The sequence below is a fragment of the Chiloscyllium punctatum genome, chromosome 31 (assembly GCF_047496795.1).
Source record: "Chiloscyllium punctatum isolate Juve2018m chromosome 31, sChiPun1.3, whole genome shotgun sequence".
Classification (NCBI taxonomy): domain Eukaryota; kingdom Metazoa; phylum Chordata; class Chondrichthyes; order Orectolobiformes; family Hemiscylliidae; genus Chiloscyllium; species Chiloscyllium punctatum.
This window is the reverse complement of record NC_092769.1, coordinates 68,397,286-68,410,845: the sequence shown is the minus strand read 5'-3', so window position 1 is coordinate 68,410,845 and position 13,560 is coordinate 68,397,286. Positions and strand designations below refer to the sequence as shown.

At 54.4% G+C, this 13,560-nt stretch overlaps 1 protein-coding gene and 1 long non-coding RNA gene across 8 annotated transcripts in view; both read right to left on the bottom strand.

Annotated features, from left to right (window-relative positions):
- Positions 1-1,046: 1,046 nt before the first annotated feature.
- LOC140457029 (uncharacterized) lies at positions 1,047-6,360 on the bottom strand. Its single transcript, XR_011953306.1, has 2 exons — positions 6,266-6,360; positions 1,047-6,212 (listed from the first exon to the last, which is right to left on the bottom strand). It is a non-coding gene; the product is annotated as an uncharacterized lncRNA (long non-coding RNA).
- Positions 6,361-8,634: 2,274 nt separating this feature from the next.
- LOC140457028 (malate dehydrogenase, cytoplasmic-like) overlaps positions 8,635-13,560 on the bottom strand; it is a 37,515-nt gene continuing 32,589 nt past the window's right edge. For all 7 annotated transcript variants that reach the window (XM_072550940.1, XM_072550945.1, XM_072550938.1 and 4 more), the window contains 3 exons: positions 12,487-12,576; positions 10,757-10,877; positions 8,635-9,368 (listed from right to left, as the gene is read on the bottom strand). In XM_072550940.1, coding sequence (XP_072407041.1) covers positions 9,358-9,368; positions 10,757-10,877; positions 12,487-12,576 — 222 coding nt within the window. In that variant the 3' untranslated portion in view covers positions 8,635-9,357. The remainder of the gene's footprint in view (positions 9,369-10,756; positions 10,878-12,486; positions 12,577-13,560) is intronic.

The following is a 13,560-nucleotide window of genomic DNA, read 5'->3' as shown; positions in this document are numbered from 1 at the left end:
GGGGTGTTTGATGGGGGGACAGTGTAGAGGGAGCTTTACTCTGTATCTAACCCCGTGCTGTCCCTGTCCTGGGGAGTGTTTGATGGGGGGACAGTGTACAGGGAGCTTTACTCTGTATCTAACCCCATGCTGTCCCTGTCCTGGGGAGTGTTTGATGGGGGACAATGTCGAGGAAGCTTTACTCTGTATCTAACCCCGTGCTGTCCCTGTCCTGGGGAGTGTTTGATGGGGGGACAGTGTACAGGGAGCTTTACTCTGTATCTAACCCCATGCTGTCCCTGTCCTGGGGAGTGTTTGATGGGGGACAATGTCGAGGAAGCTTTACTCTGTATCTAACCCCGTGCTGTCCCTGTCCTGGGAGTATTTGTGATGGAGTTCAGTCCTAAATTATTATTAGGAGCCAAGTATCTGGGGTAGGTATCAAGTGGGATCATGCTGTGCACTAAAACCATGTGCTGTATTCCCCGCAGTGTAAAATTGCTCTGTCCCTCATGAAACTGGCCGAATCCTCCTGGAGTTTGGAAATGAATGTAATCTCTTTGTTTCCAACCCAGTCGACATCCTGGAGCAGCACGATCCGCTGCAGAAGACTTCGAGGAGACTTTCCTGTCCCCCCTCCTCCCCCCCCCCCCATACCCTGACCCTTCTTCGACAGGATGTGGCCACAGCTGCTCCACCCTGTGCGGGCCCTCACGTTCCCAGGACCTCCACGCTTAACCCCTGGGGAGGCTGTGGGGAGGCTGGGGAACAGGGAGGTCAGCCCCCTCCCCCCCCCCCCCCCCCCCCAGGGATGAAGAAGTCACCACACGAGAGAGAGTACCAGGCCAAGCTGTTCAAGCTTGCTGTGATGACCCCCTTGACCGAACAGCCACGGAAATGGCCGACAGGTTGCGCAGTCCCTGTTCCCAATCTGTGCCGGCGAGTGGAAGTAACCACAGTTTCCTCCACTACCTGAAAGTAGAGCGCTCCTCTGAAACCCTCGGTAACTCGAGATAGCGTAAAACGAAGAAGCCTTATACGGGAAAAAAAAAATTCACCTCATCCCGTAAAAGCGAAAATCCTCTTTGGATTTCTTTCAGTTCGCGGAAACAGGTGCTGATGGAGGTCTTTCGCAAAAGCCAAGTTGGGGTGGAGTGACCTTCCGAAAAGTGGGGGAACATCCCTCGTTCGGCTGACAGGTTGGACAGGGAGAGCCTTTTCCCTCAGATGGTGATGGTTAGCACAAAGGGGACAGAGCTTCAAATTGAGGGGTGACAGATATAGGACAGATGTCAGAGGTAGTTTCTCTACTCAGAGAGTAGGAGGGGCGTGGAACGCACTGCCTGCAACAGTAGTGGACTCGCCAACTTTGAAGGGCATTTTAAATGGTCATTGGATAAACATGTGGATGATAATGGAATAGTGTAGGTTGGATGGGCTTCAGATTGGTTCCACACGTTGGCGCAACATCGAGGGCCGAAGGGTCTGTGCTGTGCTGGAATGTTCCGTGTTCTATGAAAGATGTCATGGCAGGAGTAAGAGGGGAGAATGTTAGCATTGAACCCAAAACGATCCTGGGCCTGCAGGGATTTAAGGAGGGAGCACAGACCAGGCTCGTTCTCCCTCGGTTGAGGGAGATTTAACCGGGTGAACCTCATCGAGGGGTCAATCAAAGGGGAGACTGGATTGGTTTGGACTATATTTGTTTATTTGAAGGGCGGTGGGGGGGGAGCGATCTTAAACAAACCCATAAAATTCCAACAGGCAAAGTCAACGCAGGATGTTCACAACCGAGGGGTGGGGAGAGGGCTCACAGTCTAAGGATTACAGACTGAGATGGGGAGAAATGTCTTCCCCCAGAGAGGGGGGTGGGGGGGAGCCTGTGGGATTCTCTGTCACGGAGAGGGGTTGGGGCCGAAACGTCGAGCGTTTTCCGGAAGGAGTTGGATATCGCTCTGAGGACTAAAGGGATCACGGGGTAGACATCGGGAACACGGGAATGAGTCAGCCAGGATCGGATTGGATAGCAGGGAAGGCTTGAAGGACCGAATGGCCTCCTCCTGCCTCTTTCTCTCGATGTTTCCCGGATTGAAATAGGGTCGACAGAGAAACGAATTCCTCGAGTGGGGGTCTGGGGCGGGGAGGGGTTTCCGGAAACGGCGATGGCGGGGGGGGAGGTCTTGGGAAGATGCTTAATTTGCGAGCCCAGCCACTGAGGGGGGTGGGGAGATATCAGGGAGCACTTCCTCGCAGATGGGGGCAGTGGAAACTTACCCCCCCCCCCTCTCCTTCCCCGACTGCCACCCGTTCCCTCCACCACCCAAAAAAAAAAACCTGCCGAGACTTGGAATCAGGAGCTTGAAAGTCCGGGATATTTAGAATTCCGGTGGGTATGTGGGAGTTAAGGGTGACCGTGTCAGTGTGGGTGGACAGAAATTAAGAAACGGATCAGGGAACAAAACAGACAAAAGCAAGACTCATGCAATTAAAAGTAGGGCCGTGTTGGAGAACAGAGAGGTCTAGGGGTTCACAGACATAATTCTTTGAAGTCTGTGTCACGGGTAGACAGAGTGGTTAAGATGGCATTGCTCAGACCTCTGAGTGTAGGAGTTACGACGTCACGTCGAGGTTGTACAGGACTTTGGTGAGGCCTCTTCTGGCACACGGTGCCCACTTCTGCTTTCCCCGTTATCGGAGAGAGTGAGGCCTGCAGATGCTGGAGATCAGAGTCGAAGAGTGTGGCGCTGGAAAAGCACAGCAGGTCAGGCAGCATCCGAGGAGCAGGGGAGTGGACATTTCGACATTCCTGATGAAACGTCGATTCTCCTGCTCCTCGGATGCTGCCTGGCCGGCTGTGCTTTTCCAGCACCACACTCTTCGACTCTCCTTGTCATAGAAAGGGTCTTATTAAGATGGAAGAGGGTGCAGACGAGATTTACCACGATGTTGCGAGGAGTGGAGGGTTTGAGACGATAAGGAGAGGCTGGAGAGGGCCAGGATTTCTTTCCCTGGAGCGTAGGAGGTTGAGGGGTGACCTTATAGAGGTTTATAAAGTCATGAGGGGTATGGGTAAGGTGACGAGCAGGTGTCTTTCCCCGAGGATGGGGGACTTCAAGAACTAAGATGAGAGAAGGAAGATTTTTTAAAAAACAGACGAGAGGCTTTCTTTTTACAGAGAGAGGTGGCTCGTGCGTGAATAAACTTCCAGGGGAAGTGGTGGGTTACACTTATAATGAAAGACACGAATGAGTGAAAGGTTTGGAGGGAGTGCAGGCCGGTGAGATGAGTTCGGCTGGGGATTATGGTCGGAATGGGCCGAAGGGTCTGCTTCCACGCTGTAGACTCTGTGCTGAACGACAGAATGGGATGCAGGGACGGTAAGGAATATCCCTACCCATACGTTCCCACTGCAGCTGACACCCAAACCTCTGTATAAGCACGACCCATTGCCCATTCCCCTTCCTCGGTGTTCCAGCTCTTCGAAAGCTGCTTTCAAATTTGGAGCCTTCCAGAAGCTTGGCGACCGTGACAGCACTTCAAGAGCATTTCCTTGGTTCGGAAGCTTATGAAAGGGGCAATAAAGGCTCACTCCTCAATGGAAATCAGGACCCAGCAGGGTCAAGACCAAGGGTCAAGATTGGATCAAAGTTTTAGATGTCGGGTCTCAGTGTGGAGCCTGGGTGGGGGGTGAGCTGCGAGGAGGATGCAGAGATGCTCCAGTGTGATTTGGACAGGCTGACTGAGTGGGCACATGCGTCGAAGATGCAGGATCATGTGGGTCATGGTGAGGCGAACGGCAGGAGATTGGGAAACTGAGAGTAGCAGAACTTGCCAACGTTAAAGGGCATTTAAATGGTCATTGGATAGGCATATGGATGGTCATGGACGGGTGTACGAGAGATGGGTGCAAGGGGCAGCCGGCCGGGGCAATTGGCAAAAGGTAGGTTGGCCTCCGCGGTGCCGAGGAAGTACCGCTGTGTGGGAGGTTCCATCCTTCAGGTGAGACGCCGAGGTTACCAGGAAGGAATGGCCTTCTCAACCTCACCCCTTGTGTGAGATGGGATGACCCTCAGGTTAAACCAACCCCCTACCCCAGCCATCTCTCTCTCTCTCTCCCGGGAGAGAGCAGCTCCATTCTCTGGAAAGCAACTTACTTCGTTGTCCAGAACCCTCAGCACACTGGGGAAAAACCTCGGGAAAATGCCGTAACCCACAGGGTCCGGGACCAAATTCTGGAAAACGGGATTGTTCTCACACAGGCTTGATGGCTGTATGGTTTTCTTTTGCAGTGTATTTTGGTCTAAACGTATCGAGAATCTCAATGGTGTGAAAACACGCCATTCGGCCCACCAGGTCCACACCAACCCTCCGAGGAGCATCCCACTCAGACTCATACTTCTAACCTAACCCTGTAACTGTGCACTTTCCTGGCCTGCACATCCCTGGGCACTATGGGACAATTTAGCACGGCCAATCCACCCTAACCTGCACATCCCTGGGCACTATGGGACAATTTAGCACGGCCAATCCACCCTAACCTGCACATCCCTGGGCACTATGGGACAATTTAACACGGCCAATCCACCCTAACCTGCACATCCCTGGGCACTACGGGACAATTTAGCACGGCCAATCCACCCCAACCTGCACATCCCTGGACACTATGGGACAATTTAGCACGGCCAATCCACCCTAACCTACACATCCCTGGACACTATGGGACAATTTAGCACGGCCAATCCACCCTAACCTGCACATCCCTGGGCACTGTGGGACAACTTAGCACGGCCAATCCACCCTGACCTGCACATCCCTGGACACTATGGGACAACTTAGCACGGCCAATCCACCCTAACCTGCACATCCCTGGGCACTGTGGGACAATTTAGCACGGCCAATCCACCCTAACCTGCACATCCCTGGGCACTGTGGGACAATTTAGCACGGCCAATCCACCCTAACCTGCACATCCCTGGGCACTGTGGGACAATTTAGCACGGCCAATCCACCCTAACCTGCACATCCCTGGGCACTGTGGGACAACTTAGCACGGCCAATCCACCCTGACCTGCACATCCCTGGGCACGGTGGGACAACTTAGCACGGCCAATCCACCCTAACCTGCACATCCCTGGGCACGGTGGGACAATTTAGCACGGCCAATCCACCCTAACCTGCACATCCCTGGGCACTGTGGGACAATTTAGCACGGCCAATCCACCCTAACCTGCACATCCCTGGGCACTGTGGGACAATTTAGCACGGCCAATCCACCCTAACCTGCACATCCCTGGGCACTGTGGGACAATTTAGCACGGCCAATCCACCCTAACCTTCACATCCCTGGGCATTTTGGGACAATTTAGCACGGCCAATCCACCCTAACCTGCACATCCCTGGACACTATGGGACAATTTAGCACGGCCAATCCACCCTAACCTGCACATCCCTGGGCACTGTGGGACAACTTAGCACGGCCAATCCACCCTGACCTGCACATCCCTGGACACTATGGGACAACTTAGCACGGCCAATCCACCCTAACCTGCACATCCCTGGGCACGGTGGGACAATTTAGCACGGCCAATCCACCCTAACCTGCACATCCCTGGGCACTGTGGGACAATTTAGCACGGCCAATCCACCCTAACCTGCACATCCCTGGGCACTGTGGGACAATTTAGCACGGCCAATCCACCCTAACCTGCACATCCCTGGGCACTGTGGGACAATTTAGCACGGCCAATCCACCCTAACCTTCACATCCCTGGGCACTATGGGACAATTAACACGGCGAATCCACCCTAACCTGCACATCCCTGGACACTATGGGACAATTTAGCACGGCCAATCCACCCTAACCTGCACATCCCTGGGCACTGTGGGACAACTTAGCACGGCCAATCCACCCTGACCTGCACATCCCTGGACACTATGGGACAATTTAGCATGACCAATCCACCCTAACCTGCACATCCCTGGGCACTATGGGACAATTTAGCACAGCCAATCCACCCTAGCCTTCACATCCCTGGACACTATGGGACAATTTAGCACGGCCAATCCACCCTAACCTGCACATCCCTGGACACTATGGGACAATTTAGCACGGCCAATCCACCCTAACCTGCACATCCCTGGACACTATGGGGCAATTTAGCACGGTCAATCCACCCTAACCTGCACATCCCTGGGCGCTATGGGACAATTTAGCACGGTCAATCCACCCTAACCTGCACATCCCTGGGCACTATGGGACAACTTAGCATGGCCAATCCACCCTAACCTGCACATCCCTGGGCACTATGAGACAATTTAGCACGGCCAATCCACCCTAACCTGCACATCCCTGGGCACTATGGGACAATTTAGCACGGCCAATCCACCCTAACCTGCACATCCCTGGACACTATGGGACAATTTAGCACGGCCAATCCACCCTAACCTGCACATCCCTGGGCACTATGGGACAATTTAGCACGGCCAATCCACCCTAACCTGCACATCCCTGGACACTATGGGACAATTTAGCACGGCCAATCCACCCTAACCTGCACATCCCTGGGCACTATGGGACAATTTAGCACGGCCAATCTACCCTAACCTGCACATCCCTGGACACTATGGGGCAATTTAGCACGGTCAATCCACCCTAACCTGCACATCCCTGGATACTATGGGACAATTTAGCACGGTCAATCCACCCTAACCTGCACATCCCTGGGCACTATGAGACAATTTAGCATGGCCAATCCACCCTAACCTGCACATCCCTGGGCACTATGGGACAATTTAGCACGGCCAATCCACCCTAACCTGCATATCTTTGGACTGTGGGAGGAAATCGGAGCACCCGGAGGAAACCCCACACAGACACGGGGAGAGAGTGTGCAAACTCCACACAGTTTCCCGAGGATGGGATCGAACCGAGGTCCCTGGCGTCGGGAGGTAGCAGCGGCCCTGAGCCCCAGCGGAGGGCGGGGATGAGGGCGAACCCGTTAAGGTCCCGGAGCCAGTGGGAATCCCTCAATCCCCAAGGATCAGGAAAACGTGACGGGTCGTTGTCACCTGTGGGAGCTTTCTGCGTGCTAACCCGGCTGCCGCCTTTGCAACCTCCCGAAGGCTTCGGAACAGGGCTGGACTGGCGGCCAAAGAGTTTCTGAGCGTGCCGAGGTCACGGAAGACGCTGGGGGGAAACCCAAGCCTTCGTTCGTGGACAGGACGGAAAAGTTCAGCTCGTGATTCGGCCTCTGTGCGAACCAGGTGAAGGTGAGTACTCCAGATGCTGGAGATCAGAGTCATGACCCAACTCCATGGTCACCGCAATGAGAGAGAGCCGGGCCAACGTTTATTACGGTTGCTTTGGAGGGTGCTGGAAAATAGCCAACGGGCTCGCAAATCACTGGTGACCTGGACTGGCAGGAGTTCGGCAGGGTCTCTCTGACACCCCCTCACGCAACCTCCCCCCCCCCCACCCAACCCATTGACCTCCTGTGAAACTCCCAACAGTGCATTGAACCAGGTCGTGTATTGGACAGGCGAGGGGGCGAGTGGGAAGGGCTGGAGCCAGTTTTTTGGGGCTGGGTGACTAACCAGGATGTTACCGAGACCGGATGGTTTGCGTCACACGAGGGGGAAGCTGGATGGGCCGGGGCTGTTTGCCCTGGAGTGTCAGAGACTCAGGGGTGGCCTTGCATAAGGTGTATAGAATCAGGAGGGGCACAGAGAGACAGGTCTTTTCCCCAGGGTAGGGGGGCAGTTCAAAACTGGAGGGCACAGGTTTAGGATGAGAGGGGTTAGATATGAAATGGATCTGAGGGGCCTGTTTCCCACACAGAGAGTGGTGCGTGTGTGGAAGGAATTGTCAAAGGGAGTGGTTGGGGCAGGTGCAGTTACAACATTTAAAAGACATTCGGTACATGAATACAAAAAGTTCAGAGGGATATGGGCCAGGAGCAGGGAAACGGCACTAGATTAGGTTGGGAAACCTGGTCAGTAGGGGCGAGTTGAACCAAAGGGTCTGTTTCCATGCTGCATGACCCTGATGAGTGTGTGTGTGTGTGTGTGTGTGTGTGTGTGTGTGTGTGTGTGTGTGTGTGTGTGTGTGTGTGTGTGTGTGTGTGTGTGTGTGTGTATACCTGTGTCGGTGTGTGTGTGTGAGTGTGAATGACAGTGTGTGTGTGTGTGTGTGAATGACAGAGTCAGAGAGACACAGAGTGTGTGTGTGAGAGAGAGTGACAGAGTGTGTGTGTGTATCTGTGCGTGTGTGAGAGAGACTGTGTGTATGAAAGAGAGAGTGACTGTGTGTGTGAGAGAGAGAGTCTGTGTGTGTGAGAGAGTGACTGTGTGTGTGTGTGTGTGTGTGACAGAGTGTGTGTGTATCTGTGCGTGTGTGAGAGAGTGTGTGTGAAAGAGAGAGTGACAGTGTGTGTGTGTGTGAGAGAGAGAGAGAGAGTCTGTGTGTGTGTGAGAGAGAGAGAGTCTGTGTGTATGTGTGTGTGAGAGAGTCTGTGTGTGTGTGAGAGTGACAGTGTGTGTGTGTATCTGTGCGTGTGTGAGAGAGACTGTGTGTGTGAGAGAGAGTGACTATGTGTGTGTGTGTATTTGTGTGAGAGAGACTGTGTGTGTGTGAGAGAGAGAGAGTGACAGAGTGTGTCTGTGTGTGTGAAAGAGAGACTGTGTGTGAGTGTGAGAGAGAGAGACCGAGAGAGAGACAAGAGTGTCTGTGTGTGTGAGAGAGAGACTGTGTGTGTGTGAAAGAGAGAGATAGTGTCTGTATGTGTGAGTGTGAGAGAGAGACAGAGAGAGAGACAAGAGTGTCTGTGTGTGTGAGAGAGAGAGTGTGTGTGTCTGAAAGAGAGAGAGAGTGAGAGATTGTTGGGGGGGGGGGGTTAAAGGAGGAGGAATGCATCTCCATCTCACCAGAGTCTGAATTGATCCTAATTGTCTGTCTGTTGTGCAGTCCAAACACTGTCACTTGTGCCAGGCCAGCTCCTGACGCCTGTTCTGGGGAACATGAGCCTGCAGCTCCACAGTTAGACACGGTGCCTTTGGACTGAACATCATGGGGATTCCTACTGGGGCTGTTTTAGGTCTGACTTCCCTGTGGCTGGGTCAGAATCTGTACTGTGGGTCGATCCGCAGCGGTTCCAGAAGGCAGCTCTCCACCACCACCTTCTCCAGGACAACCAGGAATAGGCAAGGAATGCTCGCTGCCCAGAGACCGCCATGTCCTCCTCCCAGTGAGTAGAAGCCATTGTCGACATGTCAGGATGAGGTGAGGGCAGAGCGAGTGGGAGATGGTGAACAGAATTAGCAGTGTCTCCCACCAGCGTCTCAATCCTCCGGCCAATGTGACGGGTCCCAGACGAAGCTCTCTCAGAGGTTACCTGCAATCAGAAGAGGATTCCAGTCACAAACTGCGTCAGGTTTTAATCGCATTCTTGATGGGACTCCATTTCAGTTTCAACCACCCAGCAGAGAGTTCGATGCACAGCAAAGGTGCCTCTACACTGCCCGTGACACCCACGTCATGAAAAGGGAGTGGAAGCACGGGGACATTGGGCCGGTATGGCGTGAAGGACCCGGGTTCGATCCCCACCCTCGGGCGACTGTCTGGGTGGAGTTTGCACATTCTCCCCCCGTGTCTGTGTGGGGTTTCTTCCGGGTGCTCCAGTTTCCTCCCACAGTCCAAAGATGTGCAGGTTAGGGTGGATTGGCCGTGCTAAATTGTCCCATAGTGCCCAGGGGTGTGCAGGTTAGGGTGGATTGGCCGTGCTAAATTGTCCCATAGTGTTCAGGGATGTGCAGGTTAGGGTGGATTGGCCGTGCTAAATTGTCCCATAGTGCCCAGGGATGTGCAGGTTAGGGTGGATTGGCCGTGCTAAATTGTCCCATAGTGTCCAGGGATGTGCAGGTTAGGGTGGATTGGCCGTGCTAAATTGTCCCATAGTGTCCAGGGATATGCAGGTTAGGGGTGGGTTAGCCATTGGCCGTGCTAAATTGTCCCATAGTGTACAAGGATGTGCAGGTTAGGGTGGATTGGCCGTGCTAAATTGTCCCATAGTGCCCAGGGATGTGCAGGTTAGGGTGGATTGGCCGTGCTAAATTGTCCCATAGTGCCCAGGGATGTGCAGGTTAGGGTGGATTGGCCTTGCTAAATTGTCCCATAGTGCCCAGGGATGTGCAGGTTAGGGTGGATTGGCCGTGCTAAATTGTCCCACAGTGTCCAGGGATGTGCAGGTTAGGGTGGATTGGCCGTGCTAAATTGTCCCATAGTGCCCAGGGATGTGCAGGTTAGGGTGGATTGGCCATGCTAAATTGTCCCATAGTGCCCAGGGATGTGCAGGTTAGGGTGGATTGGCCGTGCTAAATTGTCCCATAGTGCCCAGGGATGTGCAGGCTAGGTGCATTAGTCAGGGGTAATGGGTCAGGGGAGGTTTACTTTTCGGAGGGTCGGTATGGACTTGTTGGATTGAGGTTCCTGTTTCCATACCGTGGGGATTCTCTGATTTCTTTGAGAAACATTCAGACTGTGTATGGCCAGGCAACTGTTGTAACCTGTGTTTCCACACAAACTCGGCCTATTTCTGTTGCAAAGAAACCGCAGTGTGAAGACACTGGAGACCACTTGCTGTCACACTGAGAGAGCAGAGGGGGGGTAACCCTCACTGTCTAGGGTCAGGGCTATCAGGATGTCAGCTTCCTTCCGGGCTATGCTGCCGTTACCCCTTGGAGCGGCAGAGGAGGTTCAGGCAACGTAGGGACCGGGACTTACTCCTTGCCAGCGCTCTCAGGGCACTCTTCCTCTCCTCCAGCAGCTGCTGAGCGGACTGGGCCATCCTCAGTCGGCAGACCTCGGAAACCCTCAGGCCAGCCACGATCTGCCAGCTTCCATCCTGGAAACAGAGATGATCTGTGAGTAGACGATATCGGACATTGGCACGCTAATAGCTATGGCTGAGCAACCGAACTCATGTACCCATTCCACTGGCAGCCTCAGGGAGGCAATTCTACTCTTGCGGGCTTCACGGTCATGCCTGCCTCCCAGTTATTCCTTCTTCAGCAGCAGAAGGAGATTGGGATGAATTGGCCGGTGCGGAATTCTAACACTCTGCTTTGCGACACAGCCTTTCACATGGTCGTAGCTCCACAGACTTTAACAGTCAAGTACCTTCTTACTTGACCTCTGAAATGGCCAAACAAGACACACAATTTCAAGGGCGTGTACGGATAGGTAACAAATGCTGGTCTGACCACCCAGAGACTGAGGGCGGCACTCCCTCAGTACTGACTCCCAGAGAGCAAGGGCGGCACTCCCTCAGTACTGACCCTCGGACAGTGCAGCACTCTCTCATTACTGACCCTCGGACAGTGCGGAACTCCCTCAGTACTGACCCTCCGACAGTGCGGCGCACCCTCAGTACTGACCCTCCGACAGTGCGGCACTCCCTCAGTACTGACCCTCTGACAGTGCGGCACTCCCTCAGCACTGACCCTCCGACAATGCAGCACTCCCTCAGTACTGACCCTCTGACAGTGCGGCACTCCCTCAGTACTGACCCTCCGACAGTGCGGCGCACCCTCAGTACTAACCCTCCGACAGTGCAGCACTCCCTCAGTACTGACCCTCCGACAGTGCGGCACTCCCTCAGTACTGACCCTCCGACAGTGCGGCACTCCCTCAGCACTGACCCTCGGACAGTGCAGCACTCACTCATTACTGACCCTACAACAGTGCGGCACTCCCTCAGCACTGACCCTCCGACAGTGCGGCACTCCCTCAGTACTGACCCTCTGACAGTGCGGCACTCCCTCAGTACTGACCCTCCGACAGTGCGGCACTCCCTCAGTACTGACCCTCCGACAGTGCGGCACTCCCTCAGCACTGACCCTCGGACAGTGCGGTGTTCCCTCAGTACTGACCCTCCGACAGTGCGGCGCACCCTCAGTACTGACCCTCCGACAGTGCGGCGCACCCTCAGTACTGACCCTCCGACAGTGCGCCACTCCCTCAGTACTGACCCTCCGACAGTGCGGTGTTCCCTCAGTACTGACCCTCCGACAGTGCGGCGCTCCCTCAGCACTGACCCTCTGACAGTGCGGTGTTCCCTCAGTACTGACCCTCCGACAGTGTGGCACTCCCTCAGCACTGACCCTCCGACAGTGCGGCACTCCCTCAGCACTGACCCTCGGACAGTGCGGTGTTCCCTCAGCACTGGCCCTCCGACAGTGCGGAACTCCCTCAGCACTGACCCTCCGACAGTGCGGCACTCCCTCAGTACTGACCCTCTGACAGTGCAGCACTCCCTCAGTACTGACCCTCCCATAGTGCGGCACTCCATCAGTACTGACCCTCCGACAGTGCGGCACTCCCTCAGTACTGACCCTGCGACAGTGCGGCACTCCCTCAGTACTGACCCTCCGACAGTGCTGTGCTCAGTCAAAATGGCTCTCGGAGTGTTAGTCTGGATTGTGAACTTCAGTGTCTGACTGTGTTGAATGTACCTTTACAGTTACTGGAAAAGAGTAAATTAGCTGCTCAGGAACTCCATAGGTATTTCCATTTGAGATGACTCCCATTGACACCAGCTCACCCTGCAAAGTACAGAATCGGGTCAGTATTGAATAACAATGAGCATGATCAGATCCCCCTCAGTATGGAAACAGGCCCTTTGGCCCAACAAGTCCACACCGACCCTCCGAAGAGTAACCCACCCTGTATTTACCCCTAACCTGCACATCCCTGGGCACTATGGGGCAATTTAGCACGGCCAATCCACCCTAACCTGCACATCCCTGGGCACTATGGGGCAATTTAGCACGGCCAATCCACCCTAACCTGCACATCCCTGGGCACTATGGGACAATTTCCCACGGCCAATCCACCCTAACCTGCACATCCCTGGGCACTATGGGACAATTTAGCACGGCCAATCCATCCTAACCTGGACTCCCTGGGCACTATGGGACAATTTAGCACGGCCAATCCACCCTAACCTGCACATCCCTGGGCACTATGGGACAGTTTAGCACGGCCAATCCACCCTAACCTGCACATCCCTGGGGCACTATGGGACAATTTAGCACGGCCAATCCACCCTAACCTGCACATCCCTGGGCACTATGGGACAATTTAGCACGGCCAATCCACCCGAACCTGCACATCCCTGGGCACTATGGGACAATTTAGCACGGCCAATCCACCCTAACCTACACATCTTCAGACTATGTGAGGAAACCGGAGCACCCGGAGGAAACCCCACACAGACACAGGGGGAGAATGTGCAAACTCCACACAGACAGTTGCTCGAGGCAGGAATCGGACTCGAATCCCTGGCGCTGCGAGGCAGTGGCACTAACCACTGAGCCACCGTAAAAGCTCAGCAGGTCTGAGACGAGAAATCAGAGTTAAGGTTTCGGGTCTGTTGACCCTTTCCCCAGAAAGTCAGGGTCAGGTGTCTGTAACTTCAGGGTAATGACCCTATTGTTTCAGACATCCATTCGTCAGTCCTTGGCAACACCAACGTGTTTAAACTGAGTGGGGGGTTTGGCAACAGGGCTAAATGAAAACAGGCCCCT